The 27,675-nt window shown below is 57.1% G+C and overlaps 3 protein-coding genes and 1 non-coding gene across 8 annotated transcripts; all 4 read left to right on the plus strand.

The window, feature by feature from the left end:
• The first annotated feature begins 731 nt into the window (after positions 1-731).
• On the plus strand, positions 732-8,809 carry ATN1 (atrophin 1). 2 transcript variants are annotated; one of them, XM_034646152.1, is made up of 9 exons: positions 732-1,708; positions 1,864-2,001; positions 2,164-2,277; positions 2,988-4,999; positions 5,234-5,456; positions 5,839-6,535; positions 7,405-7,548; positions 7,885-8,065; positions 8,251-8,809. In XM_034646152.1, the coding sequence occupies exons 1-9, from the start codon at positions 1,682-1,684 to the stop codon at positions 8,282-8,284; spliced, it is 3,570 nt and encodes a 1,189-aa protein (XP_034502043.1). In that variant the 5' UTR covers positions 732-1,681; the 3' UTR covers positions 8,285-8,809. The 2 variants fall into 2 exon arrangements, with proteins under 2 accessions (XP_034502043.1, XP_002922272.2); XM_002922226.4 differs by having other exon boundaries at positions 744-1,708; positions 2,985-4,999.
• An 856-nt stretch (positions 8,810-9,665) lies between these two features.
• C16H12orf57 (chromosome 16 C12orf57 homolog) lies at positions 9,666-11,759 on the plus strand. The gene is made up of 3 exons (XM_002922225.4): positions 9,666-10,069; positions 10,346-10,522; positions 11,527-11,759. Exons 1-3 carry the CDS (start codon positions 9,808-9,810, stop codon positions 11,676-11,678), a joined length of 591 nt encoding a protein of 196 aa, XP_002922271.3. The 5' UTR covers positions 9,666-9,807; the 3' UTR covers positions 11,679-11,759.
• Positions 9,674-9,735, plus strand: LOC117796828. The gene has a single exon (XR_004621533.1). It is a non-coding gene; the product is annotated as a U7 small nuclear RNA (small nuclear RNA).
• Positions 11,760-17,029: 5,270 nt separating the features above from the next.
• PTPN6 (protein tyrosine phosphatase non-receptor type 6) lies at positions 17,030-27,599 on the plus strand. Of its 4 annotated transcripts, none has more exons than XM_034646153.1 (16): positions 17,033-17,230; positions 17,319-17,441; positions 17,674-17,868; positions 20,558-20,747; positions 20,905-21,021; positions 21,129-21,242; positions 21,393-21,489; positions 21,893-21,972; positions 22,145-22,294; positions 23,807-23,938; positions 24,063-24,217; positions 26,231-26,298; positions 26,397-26,548; positions 26,646-26,737; positions 27,097-27,217; positions 27,359-27,599. In XM_034646153.1, exons 1-15 carry the CDS (start codon positions 17,223-17,225, stop codon positions 27,209-27,211), a joined length of 1,788 nt encoding a protein of 595 aa, XP_034502044.1. In that variant the 5' UTR covers positions 17,033-17,222; the 3' UTR covers positions 27,212-27,217; positions 27,359-27,599. The 4 variants fall into 4 exon arrangements, with proteins under 4 accessions (XP_034502046.1, XP_034502044.1, XP_034502045.1 ...); XM_002922224.4 differs by having other exon boundaries at positions 17,034-17,230; positions 27,395-27,599; XM_034646154.1 differs by lacking the exon at positions 17,674-17,868 and having other exon boundaries at positions 27,395-27,599.
• Positions 27,600-27,675: the final 76 nt, after the last annotated feature.

Genomic DNA, 27,675 nt, shown 5'->3' on the forward strand with positions numbered 1-27,675 from the left:
AATTCACATATGTGATGATAGTTGTAGTTAAAAATGGCTAGTTTGCTGGGCAGAGCATCGGTCCTAAGCTCAGAATACCTGGAGCTGTGTGTCAGCTCTTTGTGACTCTAAGTAAATTATTATTTAAGTTTCCTGGAAAGGTCAGGTTCGCCCCTCACCGCCTGTCTCAGTAGGGTTCAGCGGAGATGAGTGAGAAATAATTACTCTGTATTCCTCGGGAAAAACTCTCTGTTGACTGTGGAAATGCCATTTACCCAGCCAGGCCTCCTACCTCAGAATAGGTGGCTAGGTTTACCCTGTTCCCACCAAAGCCAACAGCATTTTACTCGAAAAGACCAACTGAAGTTAGTGGTCTTACAGGTCAATGACAAGGACAGAACAGAGCACCCATATATACGTGACACCAGTGGGAGATACAGAAAGGAAGAAAACAGTGGGAAGGTACCGTTTTTGCTCTCAAAAGATCTCATGGTCAGTAATATGGAGAGACGTGATACTTAGCAAGAAATACAAACGAGTGCAAATGAAAATAGCTGACTACAGATATAGGTACAGATACAGTCAGGGGATAAGGGGTGTGTCCCTGTCTAAACCAAGTGAGGGTACAGGCTCAGAAATCTGTAACTTTGTATTATGTGCTCACTGATACTCACTGCTTTGGTTGGTAAAGTGAAAGTCCTGACTTTCTAGTCTTAGGGAACCCAAGCACTAGAGAGGGGCCTCTATGGGGCTCTCAGAAATGAAGTCCTGCACTTTGGGGGTTGGTAGGATTGTGTGCATTTGTGGTATAGAATGGGACATTCTTCTCCCATCTACTCTGATGTGAAAAGATTCTTTTCATGTTTCATGGAACTGATCTAGGCCTTCTGAGAATTCTCCCCACCAGCTTCTGATGAGACTATAGCAAAGTCTAGAAGAAATAGCATGGGCTTTGAAGTCAGGGAGTTGTGGGTCCAATCCTGGTGCTGTCCCTGGTTTCTGTGTATTCATCACACAAAGTTGGGCAAGTCACAGTCTCAATCTTTGAGCCTCAGTTTCCCCACCTATATAATGGAAATAAGAATACACGCCTGCTCTGCGGGGTTGGTTGTAAGTATTAAATGCAGTTGTATGCAAGGGCTTAACATAAGACTGCACTCAATAAATTACTTAATACCTCAGTTACATTTCTTTATGCTCCCCGGTAGGGTTCTGTGGAACTCGTGGACACACAGGTATCTCCTAGGTATTGTGAGGGGTAAATAATGTGAGGGGTAAATAATGTGAGCCCATCGGTACATCTGAATTTTCTGCCTTCTCCAGAGATGAAAGAGATGATGTTGCAAGCGGAGTCTCCTTCACTTGTAGATAGCCGGGGTAGCCCGTGGGGCAAGTCAGCAATGTCTTACAGAGCTTGTGCCTCCTGGCCCAAAGGCCTGGGGCTGGGCCACGTACTCAGCCCCTGGATAAGCACACTAGTATCCCCTTCAGATGCTATTCCCCAGTTCGGAGACTCTGATGATCTTTTCTAACAGGCTTCACTGAAAACAGATCCTGCAAGTTCCAGCTGCCTGCACTGGAAACTTGGAGATCCTGCTTCCTGCTTCCCAGGCCATAGCTGTGGGGAACTTGGGGTGAAGCAGAGAAGTTTCTGTATTCAGCTGCCCAGGCAGAGGAGAATGGGGTCTCCACAGCCTGAAGAATGAAGACACGACAGAATAAAGACTCCGTGAGTAATAGCTAAGATGAGAGACATGAAAATGAGGGGCAGAGAAACTGGGGGTGAGGGCCTGGAGAGGAAGAACAGGAATAAGGCACACCATAAAGTTAGGTGCTATGTGGAAGAAACCCCTTACATTATCGGCTTGCTTCCTTCTCCCTCAGATGTCAATGAGGAGCGGACGGAAGAAAGAGGCCCCTGGGCCCCGGGAAGAACTGAGATCGAGGGGCCGGGCCTCCCCTGGAGGGGTCAGCACGTCCAGCAGTGATGGCAAAGCCGAGAAGTCTAGGCAGACAGCCAAGGTATTCTGTCCTCAGGTCCTCCCACAGGATGCCCAGGCACTGGGGCTGAGGGGGTGTGTGTGTGTCTGTGTGTGTGTGTTGTGGGGGAACTTCCTGTCTGGCAGAGGGTAATGGTGGAGGCTTGGGAGGTAGAAGACAGGAATTTTCTCTTCTTTCTAACAGAAGGCCCGCATCGAGGAAGCCTCCACCCCAAAGGTCAGCAAGCAGGGCCGGACTGAGGAGATCTCAGAGAGTGAAAGTGAGGAGACCAATGCACCAAAAAAGACCAAAACTGAGGTGGGAGACCCTAGCAGCTGTCCTGACCCATTTGCTGACCACTTTTACCGAAAAACTTCCTTTCACTCACGATTCCTACTTTAATCTCGCTTGGGATATGAGAGAAAAGTCATATCCTGGTGCTTATTAAAGGAGTCCTGTCTAGAATATGTCAGACAGATCTTTAGGGCTACAGCCAGACCACTAGATGACCAGGCAGGGCCAGAGGAACTGGGAGTGTGGGGGATTCTAGCCTCTCCTTTTCCAGGTCCTGATTTTCATGAAGGGGCTGGGGAGGAGGTTAAAGGTGAGAGGTGTTAGTGGAAGGAACAGATAAATCATAAGGAAAATGCAGGAGTCTTTTTAAGAAGCAAGGGTTTCTGGCATGTGTAGTTAATGGGGTAAAAGGAGATGAGAGGAAGGTGGATATGAGCTGGTGGAAGACAGGGATTTGTGTTTAGCTGTGGATGGGGAAAAGGTGCTTGAGATGGACACTTCAGGAAGGAATGGAGTTTTTTAAGGAGGGAAACAAGACTGGCTTCTAGGGAACCACTGAGAATGGGGGTGGGGAGAAGCCCCACATGGCAGGGAGGTGGGCTTGAGCAAGAGTATTCATCACATGGTACAGTGGTGTGCTGGGAGGGGGAAATGATTTTGTGCAAGCGAGGCCCCACATATAGGGGAAACAAGGAAAAAGAAAAGAAAAACTGGTCCTCCTTTTTCTGCAGCAGGAGCTCCCTCGGCCACAGTCTCCCTCTGATCTGGATAGTTTAGATGGGCGGAGCCTCAATGATGATGGCAGCAGTGACCCTAGGGATATTGACCAGGATAACCGAAGCACGTCTCCCAGCATCTACAGCCCTGGAAGCGTGGAGAATGACTCTGACTCATCTTCTGGCCTGTCCCAGGGCCCAGCCCGCCCCTACCACCCACCTCCACTCTTTCCTCCCTCCCCTCCACCACCAGACAGCACCCCCCGACAGCCAGAGCCTGGCTTTGAATCCCACCCTTCTGTGACACCCACTGGATATCATGCTCCCATGGAGCCCCCCACATCTCGAATGTTCCAGGCTCCTCCTGGGGCCCCTCCCCCTCATCCACAGCTCTACCCTGGGGGCACTGGTGGAGGAGTTTTGTCTGGACCCTCAGTGGGTCCCAAGGGGGGAGGGGCTGCCTCTTCAGTGGGGGCCCCTACTGGGGGTAAACAGCACCCCCCACCCACCACCCCCATTTCAATATCAAGCTCTGGGGCTGGTGGTGCTCCCCCAACGAAGCCCCCTAACACTCCAGTGGGCGGTGGAAACCTACCCTCTGCTCCACCACCAGCCACTTTCCCCCATGTGACTCCAAACCTGCCTCCCCCACCTGCTCTGAGACCCCTTAACAATGCCTCAGCCTCTCCTCCTGGCCTGGGGGCCCAGCCACTGCCTGGGCATCTGCCCTCTCCCCACGCCATGGGGCCGGGTATGGGTGGACTTCCTCCTGGCCCAGAAAAGGGCCCCACTCTTGCTCCTTCACCCCATCCTCTGCCACCTGCTTCCTCCTCTTCTGCCGCAGCCCCCCCAATGAGGTATCCATATTCGTCCTCTGGTAGCAGCTCTGCAGCAGCCTCCTCTTCCAGTTCTTCGTCCTCTTCCTCTGCTTCCCAGTACCCAGCTTCCCAGGCACTGCCCAGCTATCCCCACTCCTTCCCTCCCCCGACAAGCCTGTCTGTCTCTAATCAGCCACCCAAGTATACTCAGCCTTCCCTGCCATCCCAGGCTGTGTGGAGCCAGGGTCCCCCCCCACCGCCTCCCTATGGCCGTCTCCTAGCCAACAGCAATGCCCACCCAGGCCCCTTCCCTCCTACTGGAGGCCAATCCACAGGCCACCCACCAGCCCCAACACATCACCATCACCACCAGCAACAGCAGCAACAGCAGCAACAGCAGCAGCAGCAGCAGCAACAGCAGCAGCATGGGAGCTCTGGGCCCCCTCCACCTGGAGCATATCCCCACCCCCTGGAGAGCAGCAGCTCCCACCATGGTCATCCTTATGCCATGTCTCCCTCCCTGGGGTCTCTGAGGCCCTATCCACCAGGGCCAGCACACCTGCCCCCACCTCACAGCCAGGTGTCCTACAGCCAAGCAGGCCCCAATGGCCCCCCGGCCTCTTCCTCCTCTTCCAACTCCTCCTCGTCTTCCTCTCAAGGATCCTACCCATGTTCACACCCGTCCCCTTCCCAGGGCCCCCAAGGAGCGCCCTACCCCTTCCCACCGGTGCCTCCGGTCACCACCTCCTCGGCTACGCTTTCCACGGTCATTGCCACAGTGGCTTCCTCGCCAGCAGGCTACAAAACAGCTTCCCCACCTGGGCCCCCGCCGTATGGAAAGAGAGCCCCGTCCCCAGGGGCCTACAAGACAGCCACCCCACCGGGATACAAGCCGGGGTCGCCTCCCTCCTTCCGAACAGGGACCCCACCCGGTTACCGAGGCGCCTCGCCGCCCGCGGGCCCAGGGACCTTCAAGCCGGGCTCGCCCACGGTGGGGCCAGGGCCCCTGCCACCTGCCGGGCCCTCAGGCCTGTCATCCCTGCCACCACCGCCTGCAGCCCCTGCCTCAGGGCCGCCCCTGAACGCCACGCAGATCAAGCAAGAGCCAGCTGAAGAGTATGAGACCCCCGAGAGCCCCGTGCCCCCGGCCCGTAGCCCCTCGCCCCCTCCCAAGGTGGTAGACGTGCCCAGCCATGCCAGCCAGTCAGCCAGGTGAGCCGCCGGGGTGGGGTGCGGTTGGGCCTGGAATGGGGACCGACGGAGGGGCAACGGAGAGAGCCGTGCAGGCGCAAGAGGGAACCTTGCGTTCTCGTGGTGCTTTCTAAAGTACTCCAGAACCTCGCCTCGCCCTTGCAGGCTGCGCAGGCGGGTTTGGGGGCAGGGTCACCGCGGGGCCGCTCTGGCCGCTCGCAGGGCCTGAGCGCGCGCTGCCCTTGCGCCCGGCAGGTTCAACAAACACCTGGACCGAGGCTTTAACTCGTGCGCGCGCAGCGACCTGTACTTCGTGCCGCTGGAGGGCTCCAAGCTGGCCAAGAAGCGGGCCGACCTGGTGGAGAAGGTGCGGCGCGAGGCCGAGCAGCGCGCGCGCGAAGAAAAGGAGCGCGAGCGCGAGCGGGAGCGCGAGAAGGAGCGGGAACGCGAGAAGGAGCGTGAGCTGGAACGCAGCGTGGTGAGTGCGTCACCACGTGCGCCGCCCGCCTTGCTGGCCCTCTGCGCCGTGCAGGGAGGGTTGAGGGCCGGAGGGGGGTCATTGCGCCCCCTTTCGGAGAGGAGGAAGCACGGCAGCCCAGGAAATCGAGACGGAAGGATTCCAGCGGAGGAATCCTTGCAATCCTCCTTTGGGGGAAGGCAAATTCAGATCAGAGTACCTGTGGATGGTAGGGAAAGCCAACATCCAGGAGAAGGGGTTAGGGAAATTCCTACCAGGATGAGTTCCAATAAGATGAGGCATTTTGGCCTTCAGCTGGCGAGACAAATGAGCAGCTCGGGCGGGACCAGCTGCCTTTTTCCAGACCTGCCCTTTTGACTCTGTTTCTCCCTGTATCCCACAGAAGTTGGCTCAGGAGGGCCGGGCGCCGGTGGAGTGCCCATCTCTTGGCCCGGTGCCCCATCGCCCTCCATTTGAGCCGGGCAGCGCTGTGGCTACAGTGCCCCCCTACCTGGGTCCTGACACTCCGGCCCTGCGCACGCTCAGTGAATACGCCCGGCCCCACGTCATGTCTCCTGGCAATCGCAACCATCCGTTCTACGTGCCCCTAGGGGCAGTGGACCCGGGGCTCCTGGGTTACAATGTCCCAGCCTTGTACAGCAGTGACCCAGCAGCCCGGGAGAGGGAGCGGGAAGCCCGTGAACGAGACCTCCGTGACCGCCTCAAGCCTGGCTTTGAGGTGAAGCCCAGTGAGCTGGAACCCCTACATGGGGTCCCTGGGCCGGGCCTGGATCCCTTCCCCCGACATGGGGGCCTGGCTCTGCAGCCTGGCCCACCCGGCCTGCACCCTTTCCCCTTTCATCCGAGCCTGGGGCCCCTGGAGAGAGAACGTCTAGCGCTGGCAGCTGGGCCAGCCCTGCGGCCTGACATGTCCTACGCCGAGCGCCTGGCAGCTGAGAGGCAGCATGCAGAAAGGGTGGCAGCCCTGGGCAATGACCCGCTGGCCCGGCTGCAGATGCTCAATGTGACCCCCCATCACCACCAGCACTCCCACATCCACTCCCACCTGCACCTCCACCAGCAGGATGCCATCCATGCAGGTGAGACTCATACTTCTTCGTCTTGGTCCCTGGGGGCCACCTTGGCCTCTGGCAAGTGATTGGGCTCTTCTGTACCTCAGGCCAAGACTTCCCTCCTCTAGTCTGGCGTAAGCCTGTGTCCGGGGATTGCTCCCCTGATCTTTGCCTCCCTGTCATCCCCCATCTCTTCATGCCCCAGCCTTGCCACCGGGACTGTAATAACCCATCCCCCACCCCCCTTCAGAGTCCAGCATTCCACCCGTGGTAGAGGAAACCTTTGAGGGAACGCTACCTTTCTGCCCTCAGATTGCGCCCCTCGCACCCCCTTCACATACCTGTCTCAACTCTGTTACCATTTCTTGCCATCTTCTCTCCTCCCAAGTGGAGGCGTTTCATGTTCTTCCCCATCTCTAGACTGCGGCCTTCCAGAAAGAGCCCTATAGCTTTGGCTGGGGGTATCTTAGGTGCTAATGAACTTTATTTACTGTCCTTTTGCCATATTATTGTCCAGAACATTGCTTGATCTAGTCTTACAGTCATGGTCATTCCAGGCTCCTTTGTGCTTTCTCTCTCTTAACCTCTCTCTCTTCCTGTCTTACTTCCTAAACTTTCTAGTTCCTCTTCTCTAAGCAGTCCACATCTCTCCTTTTCTTCAGACCCCTCTGACAACTGTAATCTCCTGTTCTCTGCCATCCATATGTCCCTACTCCAGTAAGGTCTTGTCTTGGCCACCCACCAGGCCCCTAGTTCTTCCTTTTGTGCCTTCTTGTTCCTCACTGGGTCTCCCTGTGTTTGATTGTCCGTCTCTTCCCAGGCTTGGATCCCTTCACCCAAATGCATGATTTTGTCCAAACCTGCCCTTTAGTGACACCTTCTTCTTTACCCTCTAGCCTCTGCCTCGGTGCACCCTCTCATTGACCCCCTGGCCTCAGGGTCTCACCTCACCCGGATCCCCTACCCAGCTGGGACCCTCCCCAACCCCCTTCTTCCCCACCCTCTGCACGAGAACGAAGTTCTTCGCCACCAGCTCTTTGGTAAGGATGGAGGTGGGCGTGGGGAGGGTCTAATGAGAGAAGAGTAGGAAGGAGGAGTTTGGGTGGTGGGACTGGCCTATTTGGGCTTGGGGAGGGATGAGGAGGTACCCAGAGGAGCTGGGAATAGAAGGAGGGCTGAGCCCCTGCTCAAGAGAGGCACAGGTTTAGTGTCAGGCAGAGGTTTGAATCCTCTCCACTGCTGGCAACTTCCAGGACTGGCTTTTCCCAGTTATAGTCTCAGTTTCCTCCGTATGTGAGGTGGCTAGCTATCTCCTGGCCCAAAGTAAGTACTCAGCACTCCGTCGGTCATGTGCCCCCTGCCCTTCCTGCCCACAGCTGCTCCTTACCGGGACCTGCCAGCCTCCCTCTCTGCCCCAATGTCAGCAGCTCACCAGCTGCAGGCCATGCACGCGCAGTCCGCTGAGCTGCAGCGCCTGGCGCTGGAGCAGCAGCAGTGGCTGCACGCCCATCACCCGCTGCACAGTGTGCCGCTACCTGCCCAGGAGGACTACTACAGGTACCGCCCCCCCCCAGGAGTGCCGGCCTGGGAGCTTAGCCAGACTGGGGTGGGGTGGGGACAGCAGACTGCTGGGCCTTGAGCTCCTGGGGGAGGGGGAGCCCCTCCTCCACCATCCAGCTCTGTGAGAGCGGCCAGGTCAGGGTTGACCTCAGTCTCATGTCTCTGCATCCCCTCTCCACCAGTCACCTGAAGAAGGAAAGCGACAAGCCACTGTAGACCCTGCAATCAAGAAAGCACGCATGGCCCCTGCATCTGGACCTTGGAGGCCTCCCTCCCAGACCGCCACCCAGAGCTGAGGAGGGAGGGGTGCTGCTCCTTTGCAGGGTTTCAGCAGCTGGGCAGAGGGAGGGAGGAAGGGACAGACGGAAGGACAAGGCTCCTGTGGTATGCAGAGGTGGGGAGGTGGCGGGGGTGGGGGCAGAAAGCGCACAGTATCTTGGACCAGGTCCCCTTTTCCTGTCCTCCTGCTTTCTTCCTCCCCCGTGCCCTACCCGCGGTGGCCACCGCCCCTCCCCCACCCCATTGGTGTGATTATTTCATCTGTTAGATGTGGCTGTTTTGCGTAGCATCGTGTGCTGCCCCCGCCCCTCCCGAGTCCCTGTGCGCGCGCCCCTTCTGCGATGTATGCCCCTTGCCCCTCCCCCACATTAATAATTTATATATATAAATATCTATATGACGCTCTTTAAAAAAACATCCCAACCAAAACCAAACAAAAACATCCTCACGACTCCCCAGGAAGATGGCTGTGACTGGTTCTTTGCGGGCTCTGGGGGCGGAGTTGGGGGTGGGGGTGGGGGACTACTCAGCGGTGCCTGGAGAGAAAGCTGTGAACAGGACCCAAGTGGGTGTAGGGACCTGGAGAGTTGTAGAGGAGCTCTCCAAAGGGCCCAGGGCCCTGGAGCCTTGGCTCCGCTGGAGGGGTACCACGGAGCTAGTCCCTGCGTCGCAAGGCAGGGAAGTCCAGACGCTGGAGGCGGTTGGACGTAGGGACGGCGCAGGCCTCTGACAGGGTCAGGTCTAGGAAGCCACTCAGACTTGGAGGCCTGCCACTGGCCCCACAGCCAGGAGCCACCCGAGTCCAGAATCCTTTCTGTCGAATAGATTGAGAAATGGTTATGAAGCCGAGGTGCAGGGGCGTAGTTTCATTAGGTTAAAGCGATTAGGACTCTGGAGTCTTAAGTACCCCATGGTTTGAGGAGGGAGTGGGCGACCACTTCAAAAGTCTAGAAGACAAGAGAAATTGGAGGGCGTTACGCCGGAGCGCACACCCGGCACCAGGCTGTTTTAGGACAGCACGAGAGCAGCCTAGCTCTCCGCGTTTACTGCTGCGAATCACGTCGTTCTCAAAAAACGAGGGTGTGTGTGGCCAGCCGTCCCAGCCAATCAGCTTCGAGTTCATTTGCATAGGCTCGAATCGAATGTTCACAAACTCTAGAAATGGATGATATAAATAAGTTTCTTTCCCCCCTGTTTTTTCTTCTGAGAGTTATAATGTCCCCCGTTGGTTATACATCAATGGGAATTAGAAAACGCCACTCTGAGCTCACCCTCACCAATAGTGGCGTTCATGGATACCCCATGTTCTCTCCAGCCTACTTCCTGTAGTGTTACAGCTCTTTTAGAATTTGTCTAGCAGGTTTTCCGGTTCTCACCGGAAGACCCTTCCCTACCATGTGTTTTTAACAATAGAGGTATTTCTGTTGCGAAGATGAGGTGCCCTTATAGAGGTTTTTTAAATGTGTGGTTATCCATTTGAGTGGGTTTTTTTCTTCTCTCTTTCTGGAATATTTCGGAGGTTGTGCCGCGCTACGGTGCGCCGAGAGGCTTACCTCGGCTTCCGGCTACAGCTGATGCTGCTTCCCTTCCACCCCCGTCGGCTTGGAGAGGCAGCTCGTTTCTCCAGAGCATTTCTTTGGCTCCGCTGCACGTGCAGCTTTTGTTACCCTATGGCGTCCGCCTCGGCCCAACCCGCGGCCCTGAGCGCCGAACAAGCCAAGGGTGAGAAACATTCTAGCCACCGGGTGGGCTTCCTGTTGGAGAAGGGTGCGGGCGGAGGGTACAGAGCGAGGGGTGTGGTTGCACCGCCGGGAAATGGGAGCACCCGGTGCCATCTCTCCAGGAGGGGTTCTTTCCCCCTAGAGCGAGGGAATCTGGGTCGAGTTTATCGGGTTAGTACGGCTTCAGTCCACTAATTCCCTGCTCTCTTCCCTGCATTCTCGGCTGGGCCCGCCGGCCATGCTCCAACGCCTACCCGGGGATGCGTCCGCCGCACAGTGGTCCTGGCAGAGGTAATCCAAGCGTTCTCGGCCCCGGAGAACGCCGTGCGCATGGACGAGGCTCGGGACAACGCGTGCAACGACATGGGCAAAATGCTGCAATTCGTGCTGCCCGTGGCCACGCAGATTCAGCAGGAGGTTATAAAGGCCTATGGCTTCAGCTGCGACGGGGAAGGTGGGTCGGACGGGGGCCGGGGGTGGCGTGGGTCCGGGAGAGGGCACTGCATCCATTGGGTCCCTGAGCCGTCCTCCCTTGTCTCGCCACACGGAGGCAGCCACAATCTGACGAACAGTATTGGCAGTGCGAGCCAAGCGTCTACTCTGAGCTTGGGCCGGGTGACGTGCTAAGTGTTTTTTGCAGTTACCCGTAGTTATACTGTTATCCCACTTTAAGATGAGGAAACAGACTCGAGTAGTAAACTAAGTGCCTGAGGCCACAGCAGAGCTGGACCCGAACCCTCTTCTTCTTCTTCTTCTTTTTTTTTTTTAAAGATTTTATTTATTTATTTGACAGAGATAGAGACAGCCAGCGAGAGAGGGAACACAAGCAGAGGGAGTGGGAGAGGAAGGAGCAGGCTCACAGCAGAGGAGCCTGATGTGGGGCTCGATCCCATAACGCCGGGATCACGCCCTGAGCCGAAGGCAGACGCTTAACCGCAGTGCCACCCAGGCGCCCCCGAACCCTCTTCTAATAGCTTCTAGTGGGATGTCTGCATGACAGTATGCTTCTGCAGCCCCTCCAAGGTGTTTTAGCTGATCTCTGTTGGAGGGTTGGCTGGTCAGTGTGCTTGAGATAATGGCGTTCCCCAAGGGTGCCCACTGATTCAGCCCAGCTGGCTCATGGGCCTCCTGTGTTCAGGTTATAGACTTGGGATCTTGTGCATGTTCACATTTGGGGTTCTTGTGAGTAAACCGCCAAAATGGTTCACCTGATCGCGAGAAGAACACTGCTTTGGGATATTTCATTCCCTGCATCCCATCCAGGTTGTGCCTGGCGTAGACCAGAAAATGGTTGATCCAAACCACACAGGGCAGAGGCCTGCTTGTGCCTTGTTTTGTAGACAGCTACTCGACCTGAGGGGGAACAGCCAGTAACGAGTGCTCAAGCTGCCACCTCCTGATAACTGGGACACACCTGTCCCCTGAGGGTGTGGCTTGATGCTCCGCTTCCCCTTGCAGGTGTCCTGAAGTTTGCCCGCTTGGTCAAGTCTTATGAAGCCCAGGATCCCGAGATTGCCAGCTTGTCAGGCAAGCTGAAGGCGCTGTTCCTGCCACCCATGACATTGCCTTCCCACGGGCCTGCTTCTGGCAGCAGTGTGGCTGCCTCCTGAGGGTTGGCCCTCCCATGCAACACTGACCAGGAAGGGAAGACCTTAATGTTCCGGAGGATAATAAACGTGCCTGTGACTTAGCCTCAGTGTCAGTCTTTTGTGACCCTGACAACCCTCACCTCCTGGCCCCAGATTCCCTCCACCATTCCAGGCCACTTCAGTTCCCTGTCCAGATCCTTCCTATGCTCCTTCTGGGAGCAACCCTGCTCTGGGGCAGGGTGGGAGGATGGACTTGCCCCTCGATACCCTGGGGGAAGGGGGGGTGGGGGGCCTGCACAGGTGGCGCCTCCTCTGAGGAGTGGGGCTTCCTGGGCTTTTTGGGAGGCCCCTTAGCTGTCTGTGTGCTGGGAGGCTCCCCCATTGGTTGGTGCTCCCTTAGCCAGGGTTACTTCCTGGTCTTTGCCCCCACCCCCCTCCCTCCAGCGGCTATGTCAGCTTGAGCTCCAGGTGGAGCTCCAGGTGGCTCCTCCCCTCCTAAGGGAAGGCCGGCGGGGGCAGGCAGGCCCTGGACTACCCAGTGGGGCTGGAGGGAGAGGCAGGCGGCTGTGGCAGTCTGAGGCCAGCCCCTCCCACCTGTCCCTTCTCCAGGGATCATTAGACCAGGGGCTTGCCGCTGTGGTGCTGTTGGCCTGGTGTGCTGCATCAAGGTGGAAGTCGCTGAGCTCCCAGTGTTCCTACTCACCTGTTTGGGCTGCTGTGCACAGCTGCGCCCAGACACGGCCCCACCCCTTGTGGCCCTCTGCCTGTGACTCCCCCATCCCTCTGGGGAGATGCTGTCCCGTGGGTAAGTCCCCGGCTCCACCTGGGTGCCGCAGTCTCCTGTGAGTTTGGGGAGAGGGGCAGGACGTTCCACCTGGGTGCCGCAGTCTCCTGTGAGTTTGGGGAGAGGGGCAGGACGTATGCTCACCACGGGCAGGTGTGCGACCATGAGCGTGATCTACCGCGGCCCCCTGGCCTGGGTTTGCTTCCTGGCCCTCCCTCAAGATGTGAGGACTCAGTCCCATTTATGCCCCTCAGCCCCCTCCTTCTTTTCTCTAGCACTTTCCCCGTGACAGATGTGTCTTTCTTCTCTCCGTTGCTCGTCTCCCTTCACTCTCTGGTCCCCTGCTTCTGCTGTCTGCTTACGTGAACCCCCGGGTAGCCCACATCATCTGAAACATAACATGTCTGAAAGGTGAACCCGAGAAAGCTCCCCCTTCCCACGGAACTTCCCAACATCTGGCTTTCATTCCACTTTCAGTGTCTCTTCACTTCCCCCTCCCGTGCACCGTTCCTGCAACAGATGCATGCCATCATCCCCTATGGGACAGGGACTGTGGAAGGTTCTGGCAATGATGTAGTGAAGAAGACAGACTCGGGCCTTGCTCTCAGGGAGCTTCATTCCAGTGGGAGGCAACAGACAACACAGAGAACCCAATACATAAGACTAATTTTAGATTCTCAGAAGTGTTATGCAAAAAATGAAAACAGCTTCAGGTGCTGGGAGCGCCAATGGCATCACTAACTGGAGGGATCCAGGAAGGCTTTCCCGAAGCGGTGACGTGTGCGCTGAGAGCTGGATAATGGGGAAGAGCCAGCCATGTGGTAATCAAGAGTCGAATGCCCCTGGGCAGAGGCCCTGCTGTGGGCACACAGGAAACAGGGACAGGGTGCACAGAGTCAAGCAGCGGCGAGGGAGGCATGGACCCACAACGTCACGTGTGGTCAGGATGGTTTGTCCACGTGTGGGTGTCTGCACAGGGCCAGGGACGTACGTAGACGGACGTGGATGGTGAGGTGCGTGTCGTGGGCCAGTGTATGCATGTGTGTGTGTGCGTGTGTGTGTGTGTGTGTGTGTGTGTGTACTCATCCGTATATGACAAGCAGGGTGTGTATGTGTAGGACCGGAAGCTGAACATGCCTGTGCATGGCTATTGATGAGCTTGTTTATTGGACCCGTACTCTGTGTGAGGCACTGTGTTAGCCTTTGAACTCCTGAAGGGGGCACGACGGGCTGTGGAAACCCCCCAGGGTGGAGCGCGCTTTGCAGACGCTCTTTCTGCCCCGAGCTCTGGGAGGGAATGTGTGGTCTTTCGGCAGGGCTCAAAGTCCAAGACTGAAAGGGTTGTCAGTGTTAGGTCACACAATAAACAGACCAAGTTTCCCAGGTACAGAAGGAAGGGGGAGGGGGCCAGCCCATTTTTTTGGGGGGGGGGAGAATTGATGTTTGATATTTGAAAAAGTGATAAAGTAGTCGTCATAGGAAACAGAGACTTTAGTTGAGTTTTAACACTTGGTTATTATTTTCCCCTAGTTTTTTATTGAGGTCATAGCGTACATAATGTGCATGAATGCTTAGCATGAGTGCTTAACGGGAATCTCAAGCATACGGCCTGATGAACATCACATCTATGTTCACCTGTGTATACACCACCCAGATGGAGAGCGTTCCCAGCACCCCGGTTGTTTCCTACAAATTGCCATCTCCCAGGCAATTTATTTGTTTTTATAAAAGTAATACATATCCATGCTGCAACATTCACAAAGGTATAGGGGAAAGAAGGCATCCCGTTGGCCAACAGACCTAGATACTCAACATCAGTCATCCTCAGGGAAACGCAAATCAAAGCCACACTGAGATACCACCTCACATTTGTCAGGATGGCTAGAATCAGAAAGACAAGAAATAACAAGTGCTGGTGAGGATGTGAAGACAAGGGACCCTCGTGCCCTGCTGGTGGGAATGTCAGTTAGCCCAGCCACTGTGGAAAACAGGATGGAGCTTCCTCAAATAATTAAAAGTAGAAACGCCATATGATCCAGTAATTCCACTACTGGGTTATTTACCCAAAGAAAACAAAAACAGTAATTTGAAAAGATATAGGCACCCCTATGCTCATCACAGCATTATTTACAGTAGTCAAGATAAGGAAGCAAGCCAAGTGTCCATCGACAGATGAAGGGATAAGGAAGATGTGGTGTATATATATATATACAATGGAATATTATTCAGCCATAAAAAGAATAAGATCTTGCCATTTGTGACAACATGGGGGGATCTAGAGGGTACTAGGTTAAGTGAAATAAGTTAGAGAAAGACAAAGAACGTATGATTTCACTTATATGTGGAATCTAAAACACAAAGCAATGAACAAACAAAAAGCAGAAACAGACCCATAAACGCAGAGAAGAAACTGATGGTTGCCAGAGGGGAGGGAGGGGGCAAAATGGTTGAAAGGGAGGGGGAGATACTGGCTTCCAGCTATGGAATGAATAAACCATGGGGATGAAAGGCACAGCTTAGGGAAGATAGTCAGTAGTATTTTTTTAAAAGATTTTTTATTTATTCATTTGAGAGAGACAGAGAGAGTGAGTGAGAGCATGAGCAAGGGGGAGAGGCAGAGGGAGAGGGAGAAGCAGACTCCGCACTGAGCAGGGAGCCCGCTCGCTGTGGGGCTCCATCCCAGGACTCAGAGATCATGACCTGAGCCAAAGGAAGATGCTTAAACGACTGAGCCACCCAGGCGCCCCTCATCAGTGTAATAATGTTGGATGGTGACAGGTGTTAGCTACACTTGTGAGCTGCAGCATACAGCACAGACTTATTGAATCACTGTGTTGTACACCGGAAACTAACGTAACACTGGGTGTCAACTATACTTAAATTAAAAAAATATAAAAAAAGCCAGGTATAGGGACAGCTAGGTGGCTCAGTCGTTTAGGTGTCTGCCTTCGGCTCAGGTCAGGGTCCTGGGGTTGAGTCCCACACCGGCTCCCTGCTCAGCGGGGAGTCTGCTCCTCCCCCTCCCTCTGCCCCTCCCCCAATCGTGATCTCTCTCTCTCTCTCTCTCTCTCTCTCTCTCTCTCTCAGATAAATAAAATCTTAAAAAAAAAAAACAGGTTTAAGGGGCGCCTGGGTGGCGCAGTCGTTAAGCGTCTGCCTTTGGCTCAGGGCGTGATCCCAGCATTCTGGGATCGAGCCCCACATCAGGCTCCCGCTGGGAGCCTGCTTCTTCCTCTCCCACTCCCCCTGCCTGTGTTCCCTCTCTCGCTGGCTGTCTCTGTCAAATTAAAATAAAATCTTTAAAAAAATAAAAATAAAAACAAAACAAAACAAAAACAGGTTTAAGAAAGAAGTAAATGTCCCTCCTAGCCCTCTCCCCCAGCCACCTTGTCTCTTTCCCGGCGGGAAGCCACCGATACGAGCTTTCTGTGTACCCTTTGTCGGACTGCTTTCCTCTTGTTTTGGTTTGGGAGTGTTTGTGTTTGTATGTGGAATTACACACAGCGAGCATCACGAGCTTCTGGTGTGTAGGGCCTCTCAAGGTCAACCAGCCCTGAGAATATCAGTCATGGTGGGGACCTCAGTCCCCAGCCCTCAGGGGACCGGCCCCTGTCAGAGTCCTGAGCGCTGGCTGATTCAGACCACACCCCTTGACAAGAACCCATGGCTCAAGCGTCGGGCTGACCGCCCCAAGGGGGCTGGCCGCTCTACCCCCACCTGCTTCCCTCGATCTGCGTCCCCTCGAATTCTGTCCCTTGGCTTCACCTGGTTAGGGCACAGTGGGACAAACGCTTAGGACAAGAAGTAGAAAAGGTGTAAGTCTGACAGCTGTGTGGGGGTCATTTTGTCCATCCCTCTGTCCCAGTGGCATCTCTTTAGATGTCTATGTCAGGGGAGGCGAAGGCATCTTTCCCTTTGTAAGCATCTGCTTGGCCTTGGCTATTAGAAAGTCTCCCCTTCCCTGCCACCCCCAGTGGACCGGAGGTCCCAGCCTCTGTCCTTCGAAACCCTCAGGGTTGGCATACAGTAGCTAAAATCACTGGCTTTGGAACCAGTGTGTGGGGTTCCGTCCCAGCGCTGCCACTTACTGACTGGCTGGCCTCAGGCAAGTTCCCTACATTCTCTGAGCCTCGGGTTCCTTGACTGTAGAGTGGGGTGGCGATGCACCTGCTTCCTGGGGGCTCTCGTGAGGAATAAATCAGCTAAGGCACATCAATGACATCATAGCACAGTGCCTGGCATAGGGTGAGACTCCATGAAATGAGACCTGTCACTGTCACCGTCATCATGAGTGTGGACCAGAGCAGGCTGTGTGGAAGCAGCTGGTAGAGGAAGAAGAGATAGTGTGTAACTGTGTGGGTTCACGTTTATGCAGCACGGCCTTCACCGGTAGGGTGCAAGTCACATTTGTGTCCTTATTTCGTGTGTCGTCACGCTTACGGAGTGCCATGCTCCTAAGCCTTTGATGGCAGCCGTGTGGGAAGTGGGCCCCATCCCCACCCCCACTGCCACCCTGCTTTGCGTCTCTTCGGTCTGCTCTAAAACGAGAAGTACAGTGAGTTCCCCCAAGGGGTCGGCCGCGCCCCTTCCTGTCCCCGCCCTGCCGGCTGCCCCCGGGGCCAGTGGAGTGGCAGCCCCAGCACAGGGACCGCCAGGGCTGTGAGGCGGCCTGGGCCCTCTGAGCCCCCCGCGTTGAGGCTTTAGCCCCAGAGTTCTTGGCCCGCCTGGACTGCCCGGCACACCTCATTTCCTGCACCCTCTTCCACTCAGGGAGCCCCAGGATGGTGAGGTAAGGTCCTGGGCCCCACGGGACGCAGGAGGCAGGGGCGCCCTGCACGGACTGAGGGCCCTCTCCTCACCTCTCCCCGGGCCTGCAGGTGGTTTCACCGAGACCTCAGCGGGCTGGACGCGGAAACCCTGCTCAAGGGCCGCGGTGTCCACGGGAGCTTCTTGGCTCGGCCCAGCCGCAAGAACCAGGGTGACTTCTCCCTCTCTGTCAGGTAGGTGGCCCTCAATGCCAGCCAGGGCCAGTAGTTTGGCAACTCGTTCCTGGTTCCCTCGTGGCAGTGCCCACTCCCCAGCCCCCAGCACCAACGTGTCCCCCCGCCCCGTCGTTGCCCATGCCCACCCCATTCCCGTGTGCGCCCCCTACTCAGCCCGGTACCCAGCCTATCCCCCCTGTGTCCCCACCTCTACTCGCACCGACTGGCCTCACCACCTGGTGCCCCGCAGGGTGGGGGATCAGGTGACCCACATTCGGATCCAGAACTCGGGCGATTTCTATGACCTGTATGGAGGGGAGAAGTTTGCGACGCTCACAGAGCTTGTGGAGTACTACACGCAGCAGCAGGGCGTCCTGCAGGATCGAGACGGCACCATCATCCACCTCAAGTACCCGCTGAACTGCTCCGACCCCACGAGCGAGAGGTGGGGGGCTTCCTGACCCAGCTCCGCGTGGAGGCGGGCTGCCTTCCCCCTCCTTCCCAGCGCTCCGCGGGCCTCTTTCCTCCATGCGATCCCGGCCAGTGTCTCAGGGGACTGACCTCCCACCCCTTTCCCTCCACCCCTGAGAAAGCAGGGGGCATTGCCTTGCCCTCTTCCGGGGTTCCTGTCCGCTGGCCCCCCGGGCCCTACTAGGGACGGAGAGGCCTAGTGGCTGCATTTTGTAGTAGGCCGGCTCTGTTGTTAGAAAGCTCTTCTTCCTTCCACGGAACTGAACCTGCCTCGCCGTAACTATTCTCTCTCCCAGCACAGGTTGGTACACAGAGAGATGGCATTGAGGAGTAGCATAGGGACTTAGATATGAGGACATTTAATGCCTCATCTCAGCAACAGAGTGACAATGGGTCTGCTTTTGGGGGCTCCGTAGAGCTTGACCAGTCCCTTGACCAGAACATGGATCAGTGGAAAACTGTGGGATAGGGTCGCGTGTGCAAGGGGCCTAGTACCTGGGGTCCAGGTAATACTGAAGGCACTGCCCTCCTGTCCCTTTGGCTCTAAAGACGTGGTCCCCAGGACTGGGCAGGCCGCCCTGCATGTGGTCTCCCTACAGCATGGGTGGTGGTGGGGGGCCTGAACCCTCAGTGTTGCATGGCGGCTCCTTTTAGCAGCTGTATCCCAGTGATGGCTCCATCAAGGTGAAGGGCAGCCGAATAACTCTAGGGGCTTTTCTTCACATTCCTCAGGCCAAGGCAACTTGCCCTGTCCTGTCTCTTTGTGCTGATCGTTGACGTGATTGTGAACCTGGGTTCTGTCAGTGTTCAGTCTTTCAGAGATGCACGCCTCTCCACTCACATCAGTATTTTTGTTCTAGTCACTGATTAAAAGTTAGAACTGGGTGAGGCTGAGGCAAGGGCCTCATGGCCCGCCGCTGGACGCCACTCTCCAGCCAACCTGAAGATATTGATCCATTTCCTTTGAAGCCACCTCTTCGAGGAGTGAAGGCCAAGCATGGATGACTCTGCTCATGGTGGCCATCCTTGGTCATTGCTTGGTATCTGCTCCCTCTTGACCTTTCCTCTGCCCGGCCTGCGACGTACATGGAGGGTTGCTACCCAGGCCTCTTGAACTCTTCGTGTCCTCTCTTCCTCTTTGCCCAAAGCCAGCATCTACCCTGCTGGAGGGTGGGTTGGTGGAGGCCCTAGAGGAGGGGCAGGTTGTGGATGGAGCTAGATGAGGGGAGGAGAAGCCGGGCAGACCGCCTGCGGCCTGGAAAAGCAGGAGAAGGACAGAGCTGGGGGCTGCTGGGGCGGGAAGGATAGAGGGAGCCCAGGCCAGGGAAGCTGACTCGAAGAGGCCCTTTTGGTTCCCCAGGCCAGGATGCCAACGCCTGGCTCACCCCTGACCCTGGGATTATGTGTGGGAGGCTCTTTCTCCATACCTCCCTCTGTGTTCCTTGCCCTGGCTGCTGCCCCTCCACTTCTGAGGGAATTTGCATGTGTCCCGCAGTGGCTAGCTCTCTGGCTGTGGTCAGCCTGATATTTGCATGGAAACTTCCTCATCCTGGGCCTGGGGGATGAGGGTCAGCCCCCTCCCCATTGCGGGGTGGGGGCAGGGGTGCTCTGGTCTATCCCTGAGGGGTGGGATGCGGTGTTCCCCCCCCCCCCCCCCCCGCCCCCTGCCTGCTGCTTCTGGACAGGGCAAGAGTGAGATGGGGCGGGACAGACTGGCCCCTCCCTCTTCCCCCATCCCTGCGGTTGGAAAATGCCCCCTCCCCTGGTCCCTGGGCTGAGGAAACCTCACACCCTCACTTCTCACTCTCTCCCCAGAAGGAGTTTTGTGTTTTTTCCATCACGTGGTTTCCTGTGGGGCTGGGCATTGTGGGGCTACAGTTTCCTCCTGGGAAGGGGGTGTGCTTCGGGGAAAGGTCCTAGTTCTGCTTTCTGCCTTTCTGAGCCCCTCTGAGCCCCAGCCTCATCTTCAGTGATGTCATCCTGGGCACTTCAGAGCCCCCCAAACCGCTGTTTCCCCCTAAGGGTTGTCTGTCTTCCCTGCTACCCAGGGGAAGTTGTCCCCAAAGTGACTCCCTTGTGACTCCCATCTCCATGGCTCTCTGTGGTTTGGCCTCTGTTTTTCTCTTGGTCTCCCTCCTCTTTCCCTAGTGCAGCCCTGGCTTTCCTGGAACCCTTCCTCAGTTTCTCCCCCAGAGTTGTTCTGGATATGGTCTGCCTTTCTGCCTCTGTCTTAACGCTCTCAGAGGCAGGCCTGGTTCGAACTCCCAAGGCTTCGCTTTCAGCCCAGGGCCTTGGGCCAGGGTATGATAGGCCCAGTTTTGGGTTCCTCATCTGTACAATGGGTTGGTACCTACCTCTCAGCATTTTTGTGAGAGCAACGGACCTAAATATGGTGGTGGATCTCAGGGGTGCCTGGCTGGCTCAGTTAGAGGAGCGTGCCGTTCTTGATCTTTGGGTTGTAAATTCGAGCCCCATGCTGGGTGTAGAGATGACTTTTAAAAAATCTTAAAAAAAAAAAAAACACATGGTGGTAGATTTGAAAGCATCCGGCACATTGCCTGGTACATCATAGTTACTCGATTTCCTTGTCCCTCTTCGTGAACGTCTCTGCTCAACGCCTGCCCCTTGGCTTAGGTCCCCTTCCCCGATGTTGCCTTCTCTAGGTGGTACCATGGTCACATGTCTGGGGGGCAGGCAGAGACACTGCTGCAGGCCAAGGGTGAACCCTGGACATTTCTCGTGCGTGAGAGTCTCAGCCAGCCTGGAGATTTTGTGCTGTCCGTGCTCAGCGACCAGCCCAAGGCTGGCCCAGGCTCCCCACTCAGAGTCACTCATATCAAGGTCATGTGTGAGGTAAGTCCGCTGAGCAGTTGGGAGGGCATCCTGCCGAGGCTCCTGTCTATGCCCAATGAAGGGGTGGTGGGTGGATCAGCCTGGGCTTTGGTCCAAGTCTGGGGGTTGAGGGAGGGAGACCGGGGCATGTGGAATGGCCTGACATCGCATCCCTCAGGGCGGACGCTACACCGTGGGTGGTTCAGAGACCTTCGACAGCCTCACAGACCTGGTGGAGCATTTCAAGAAAACGGGGATCGAGGAGGCTTCGGGTGCCTTTGTCTACCTGCGGCAGGTGAGGGGGTGGGCCTGGCTGCCTCCTTCCTTATCCTGAGCGAGTCCCCAGACCCTTGAGATTCTGTGCTCTCGAGTCGCTGACTCCCCCCCGCCGTCCCTGCTCAGCCATACTATGCCACTCGGGTGAACGCAGCTGACATTGAGAACCGGGTCTTGGAACTCAACAAGAAGCAGGAGTCGGAGGACACAGCCAAAGCCGGCTTCTGGGAGGAGTTTGAGGTGTGTGGTGGGGACCATCGGGGTGACTGGCGTGGGGTCCAGACCCCGACCCCTCTCTCCCCACCCCGTACACTGGTCTACCCCCTCTTATCTCCGGGCGCGGATGCCGCTCGGGGGGCCGGCATTCTATTTCCCCCTCTCGCCCCTCAGAGTCTGCAGAAGCAGGAGGTAAAGAACTTGCATCAGCGGCTGGAAGGGCAGCGGCCAGAGAACAAGAGCAAGAACCGATACAAGAACATTCTCCCATGTGAGCACCCCACCCCAGGCAGCCTCCATCCCTCCCCCTTCCCAGGCGGTGTCAAGCAGGAGCCTCCCCTTCCCTGAGCCAACCTCCCCCCATCTCATAGGGTCTCTACCCCCAGCTCAAGGAGGGTCCACCTCCTCACCCGCACAACGGAGCCTCCCCTCCTCCAGAAAGCCTCTGCNCCCCCCCCCCGCCCCCCCCCCCCGCCCCGTGGAGCCTCTCCAGGGCACGTCCACCGTCCTCCTTCCTCTGAAACCTTTGCCCTGCACCCCCCATGCAAACCCTCCGACAGCCTCCCAGGTTCTGAGACAAGAATGGCCGGTGGGCTTAGGAAGGGTCTGCCACAGGGGCTGCTGGGCTCCCGGCTGACCCAGGCCCATCTCGTTTCCTCCCCGCCCACTCCCAGTTGACCACACCAGAGTGATCCTACAGGGACGTGACAGTAACATCCCTGGGTCCGACTACATCAACGCCAACTATGTCAAGGTTGGTGGCACCGGCTCACCAAGGGAGGAGGGCTGGGCCCTGGGAATTCCCCTTCTCCGTGGGGGGACTGGATCCAGAGACGCATAGGCACAGCCGACAAGTTAGGTGGTGAGGGGGGTGGGGGTGCAGGGGTTCACAGTCCTGGGGTGCAGCTCTCTACACTTACTTCCAGAACGAGCTGCTAGGCCCCGATGAGAACACTAAGACCTACATCGCCAGCCAGGGCTGCCTGGAGGCCACAGTCAACGACTTCTGGCAGATGGCATGGCAGGAGAACACCCGCGTCATCGTCATGACTACCCGAGAGGTGGAGAAAGGCCGGGTAAGGCCGAGTCCTGTCCTGCCCTCGACCCCCAGAGCCCCCCTCCCTGGCGCTTGCCACCCACCACCATGAAACCAAAGAAACTCCAGATGCCAGGGCAGAAAGGAACCTCAGAGGGCAAAGTCCAACCCTTTTTGAGAAACCGAGGCACAGAGACCATCTTGGGTATACACTGTCTCCCAGATCCCTGCTTCCAACCTGGGACTCTCCTGACCCCCAGACCCAGGTTTTATTTTTTTATTTTTATTTTTAAAAAAGATTTTATTTAGGGGCACCTGGGTGGCTCAGTCAGATAAGCATCTGCCTTTGGCTCAGGTCATGATCTCAGGGTCCTGGGATCAGCCTTGTGTCCAGCTCCCTCCTCAGCGGGGAGTCTGCTTCTCCCTCTCCCTCTGTCTCTCCCTGCCCCTCATGCTCTCTCTCTCAAATGAATGAATAAAATCCGAGATTTTATTCATTCATTTGACAGAGAGGGAGCGAAAGCATGTGAGCAGGGGGAGGGGGGAGGTGCAGAGGGAGAGGGACAAGCAGACCCCCACTCAGTGGGCCTCGATCCCAGGACTCTGAGATCATAACCTGAGCTCAAGTCCAACGCTCAACTGACTGAGCCACCCAGGCGCCCCCAGACGGTTTTTCATGGGCTCTCTTCCTTAAAGTGTCTCAAGGCAACATGCCTCCTGCCCCTCCAGCACCTGTCTCCATCCTAGCAACAGCCCCCCTGTCGTCTCTGCCTCCGGAATCTCTCTGGAGTCTGCCGCTCACCTTCACCCCGCCTGTGCAGCCGGTCTTCCTCCCCAGGCTTCCCTCTTCTAGAGCACGTCTGCCCTGGAGTCAAAGGGGTCCCACTCAAGCACACACTGCGTCAAGTTGCTCCCCCGCTGAGCATCTTTCAGGGGATCCCAGTTGCCTTCAGGATCAAGTCACACTCCAAGACCTGCACTCAAGGCGTGGTGGCTTCCCGGCAACACTGCCTGCCTCAGGTTCCACGCCTTGGCACGAGCTCACTTTCTGCTGGGAAACGACTTCCTCTCTCTGCACTCTCTCTGCCTGACAGACTCCTTGTTCTTGAAGCCCCAGCTCAAATGCTCCCTCCTCTGTGAAGCCACCTCTGATTTCCTCCCCAGTCTAGAGGGAGGATTCGTGTCTCCCTCTCTACTATGCTCCTGAGCGGCTGTTTCCCCTGCTCGCCTGTCCCTCTGTGAACTGTGAGAGCGCGGGGCACGGGCTGTGTCTTCGTTGTGTTTGTAACTCCGGCCTGCTCTGCACGAGCTCAGGGACAACGTGTGCACCAGCCAGTGTTTACAGAGTGAACTGTAACGTTGAGCTGCTTGTCAGGCCTCACCACCTATTGGTGGCTGAGCCAGGACCGGGTCCTGCCTCTGATTCTTGGCCAGTTCACCCATTCATCCAACAAATGTTCATTGGGCCAGCACCGGGGGCACAGGACTTCGGAAAGGGCCTGGAACAGGCCCCCGTGCATTCTCGTTCCTCACCACCACCCTCCCTTTGCAGAACAAGTGTGTCCCGTATTGGCCAGAGGTGGGCACTCAGCGTGTCTACGGACCCTACGTGGTAACCAACTGCAGGGAACATGACACAGCTGAGTACAAGCTCCGAACCTTACAGGTCTCCCCGCTGGAAAATGTGAGTATCCTCCAGTCCTGCCTCGCTCCTGGGACCCCTCCTTGGATGGTTTTCTTGTCTGGTGGGGTGGGGGACGGGGAGACGTGTGGGAACAGAGGGCACTGGTCCTATGCCTTCTGCCCAGGAGGACCTGGTTCGAGAGATCTGGCACTACCAGTACCTGAGCTGGCCTGACCATGGGGTCCCCAGTGAGCCTGGGGGTGTCCTCAGCTTCCTGGACCAGATCAACCAGCGGCAGGAAAGCCTGCCTCACGCGGGACCCATCATCGTGCATTGCAGGTGAGAATAACAATGATGTTAGCTGTAGTAATCAAAATGGTCGCTGGCTGGTAAATACTGCCAGGTGCCATGTGCTGTTGTAAGCAATCATTTGCGTGTTAACGTGTTCAGTGCTCCCCTGATCCCAGCCTCATCCGGGCTCCTGGATGGCTCCAGACCCAAGGCAGAAACTTAGCTTGAACCAACCCTGCTGATTGATCCTGTGCCCTGGGTGGGGGGGGGGCGGCTTCTGTGGACACTTCCCTGGCTGTACCGTCTCCTCCAGCCCTGCCAAATACGGATGAGCAAACAGGCCCAGCAAGCCGGCAGCGAGTCTGTCTGCGGGACAGTTCGCGCTGGCATCACAGCGGTCCTAGGTCCCGGTCACTCCTGTGTTCTCGCGCGGGCTCACTCAGCCTGTATTGCTTCTTGGGCCCCGGCACCTTCCATTTGGCGTCAGTGTGGCTCCCCATGGTTTCTTTCTCCATCTGTAGCCCTAGGGGTGCTTAGCCTTCTCTCTCTCCCTCTTCCCAGCTAGTGAGCCCAGCTCGGCCTCCCGGGTGGTGCAGGGACAGGTGATGACTTCCGGAGGGGCACAGGCATCACCAGCTGTGCTGGGGAATCTCACATTCATGATCAGGAGACCCTGTTCCTGCTGGGTGCCGGGGGGGGGCAGCAAGGAGGAGCGGGGGTGCCCTCAGTTCTGAGGGGCAGGGTTCTGTAGATGGGCCTACCCGGTGGGCCTGGACTGAGTCGATGGGACACAGTGGGTGCAGATTCCTGGACAGAGACCAGTAGGTTTAAACTCCAGCTCTTTTACCCCCTGGCTGTGTGATCTCGGACAAGTTACCTCCCTTCTCTGACCCTCAGATTCCTCATCTGTAAGTTCAGGATCTCCTCTGCTCGCTGTGAGGATTCACTAAGACCCTGTCCCCGTGTCTGGAATGCAGTCACTCTCAAGGAATGGGAGCTGTTGATGGTTTAGTAACTCACATCAGGCAGAGAATGAGGAAACGGGAGCCTTCTCTGTCCACTTCCCTTCCCAGTCCCTCCAGTGACCCCAGGCTGAGGGCCTCACATGTCTTCCTTCTTCCCACCAGCAACGTTAGTCCTGGGGCAGGGCTGGGTGGGCTGAATCGGGGGTGCCCCCACCTGTCATCTAAGGGACTCTGCTCTGCCTCCAGGGGCAGGCCCGTCGCTGAGAACGACCCTCCCGCTACTCCCCTTCTACTTCTTGAAATCCCCATGGCCTTTATTTAGATGTTACAGGAAGGAAGTGGGTAAGGGGGGGTTATTTTTGACAATCTGGGTTTGAAATTAGACAGTGCGACTCAGGCCACTAGGCTGGTGGCTCCACCAAGGGGGCAGGACTGGGGTCTCTGAGGGATCCTGAGGTTCCCGAGATCTGTGTGCCCCAGGGTGGTGGCAGAGGGTGGGGAAGGAAGGGAGACCTCATGCCTCACAGCTCCTCCACACCTCCCCCGTGCCCTCTGTGCCCGGCTGCCTCAAAGCCTGTCCTTTCCCTGCTCTCAGGGTCTGAAGAAAACGGGAAACAAAGCCCTCTCCAAAGATGCTCTAAATCAAACTTTTGAAGGGTGGGGCGGGGGGGTTTGCTTGGCAGGGAAGGCCTCATTCAGGCCAAGGGTGTGGGAGAGGGCCGGGGAGCAGGCGGACACTGGTGAGACTGCGGGTCCTAGATCTTCCAGAGTCAGGAGCAGCCCCCAGCCATTGATGAGGAGGTGAAGCAGGAAGTGGAGGAGTGAGGTTCTGGGAAGAAGGAAAGCCGGGGTGGGGGTGGCGGGGGGGGCCAGCTTGGGGGCAGCGAGGAGCCAGGCCCAGCTGCAAATCCCTGGGCTGAAGCGTTCGCTGGCCAGCTTCTGCCTCTGGCTAGCCTGCCCAGCAACCCTGGGCATGTTACCTCCTCTCACCGGAGCCTCAGTTTCTTCCTGCCACCGTGCTGGAGCTGAACGCTGGGGCTCCCCCTTCTGGTGCGGCATGACCGGGGCCTCTGATGGCACCCCCTTCTCTCCCCAGCGCAGGCATTGGCCGCACGGGCACCATCATCGTCATCGACATGCTCATGGAGAGCATCTCCACCAAGGGTGAGGGTGACCCGTGGGGGACGCAGGTGGGTGGGGTGAGCGGCCCCTCGGTGTCCACCTCTACCTGGGCCTGAGGTCCAACTGCCGTGCCTGCCCAGGGTTGGACTGTGACATCGACATCCAGAAGACGATCCAGATGGTGCGGGCGCAGCGCTCGGGCATGGTGCAGACGGAGGCACAGTACAAGTTCATCTATGTGGCCATTGCCCAGTTCATCGAAACCACCAAGAAGAAGCTGGAGGTCATGCAGGTGTGTGCAGAGCAGGGCCTAGCCGAGCGGTGGGGGGCCATGGGTATCACCCGGTCCTGCTGGGACCACTGCCCTCCCACCACACCTCTGCCCACAGTCCCAGAAGGGCCGGGAGTCAGAGTATGGGAACATCACCTACCCCCCGGCCATGAAGAACGCCCATGCCAAGGCCTCCCGCACCTCTTCCAAGTGAGTGACCCCTGACTGCCACCTGCCGGCATCTCCCCTCCCCTCCCCTCCCGCCTCCCTGGCCCGACCCTCCCTTTGCAGAGACCACAGGGGTCAAGTTCAAGCTGGGCTCTTCCTACCTGTGTTGACAAGTATTTCCTGAGTGCCCTCTACGTGGGGCCTGTGCTGGGCACTGGTGGAGCCGCTGCCTGCAGGGAGCTTCTAGTCTAATGAAAGGACAGAGACCTGGTCTCCTCTCTCCTGGCCTCAGTTTGTTCACCTGTGAAGTGGGGTGGGCCAGAGGGGACTGCTGCTGCTGGGGCTTCCTGCCCTGCCTCCTGACCTGCGCCAACTGTCCACACCTGTCCTCCCCCCTGCAGACACAAGGAGGATGTATATGAGAACTTGCACAGTAAGAACAAGAAGGAGGAGAAGGTGAAGAAGCAGCGGTCGGCGGACAAGGAGAAGAGCAAGGGTTCCCTTAAGAGGAAGTGAGCCAGGGTACGGCCCGCTGCTCCAGGCTCCTCCTTGCCCTGCCCCCAGTGTTCCCTGGATCCAGGGCTTTCCCCTGGACAGAGGGGGTGGCGACGGCCTCACCCTGCCCTTCCCCGCCATTCCAGACCCTTCTTATTCTCCTTCCAGGTCCCCTCTTACTCCCTTACTCCCTTCTCTCTGCAGCCTCTGGCCTGATCCCTGTAGAGGCCTCCCGTGGACCCACCCACAGCCGGAACCTAGGAGCCCGCCCCCATTCTATTGTAATTTAAATGGCTGCGTCCCTACTTCCCTCTTCCTGACCCTGTATATAACCCAGCGAGGCCCCAGGTGGTGCCGGGGGTGGGGGGGGGCCTTTACTCTTGTAAATAAAGCCCTTAGGATCACTGTGTGTGGGTCTCTAATTCTGAATGCCTGGTTGGGAGGGGCTCAGAAGGGTATGGCGGGGGGGGAGGTGGGGAGTGGGG

Source organism: Ailuropoda melanoleuca, chromosome 16, assembly GCF_002007445.2.
Source record: "Ailuropoda melanoleuca isolate Jingjing chromosome 16, ASM200744v2, whole genome shotgun sequence".
NCBI classification, from domain to species: Eukaryota; Metazoa; Chordata; class Mammalia; order Carnivora; family Ursidae; genus Ailuropoda; species Ailuropoda melanoleuca.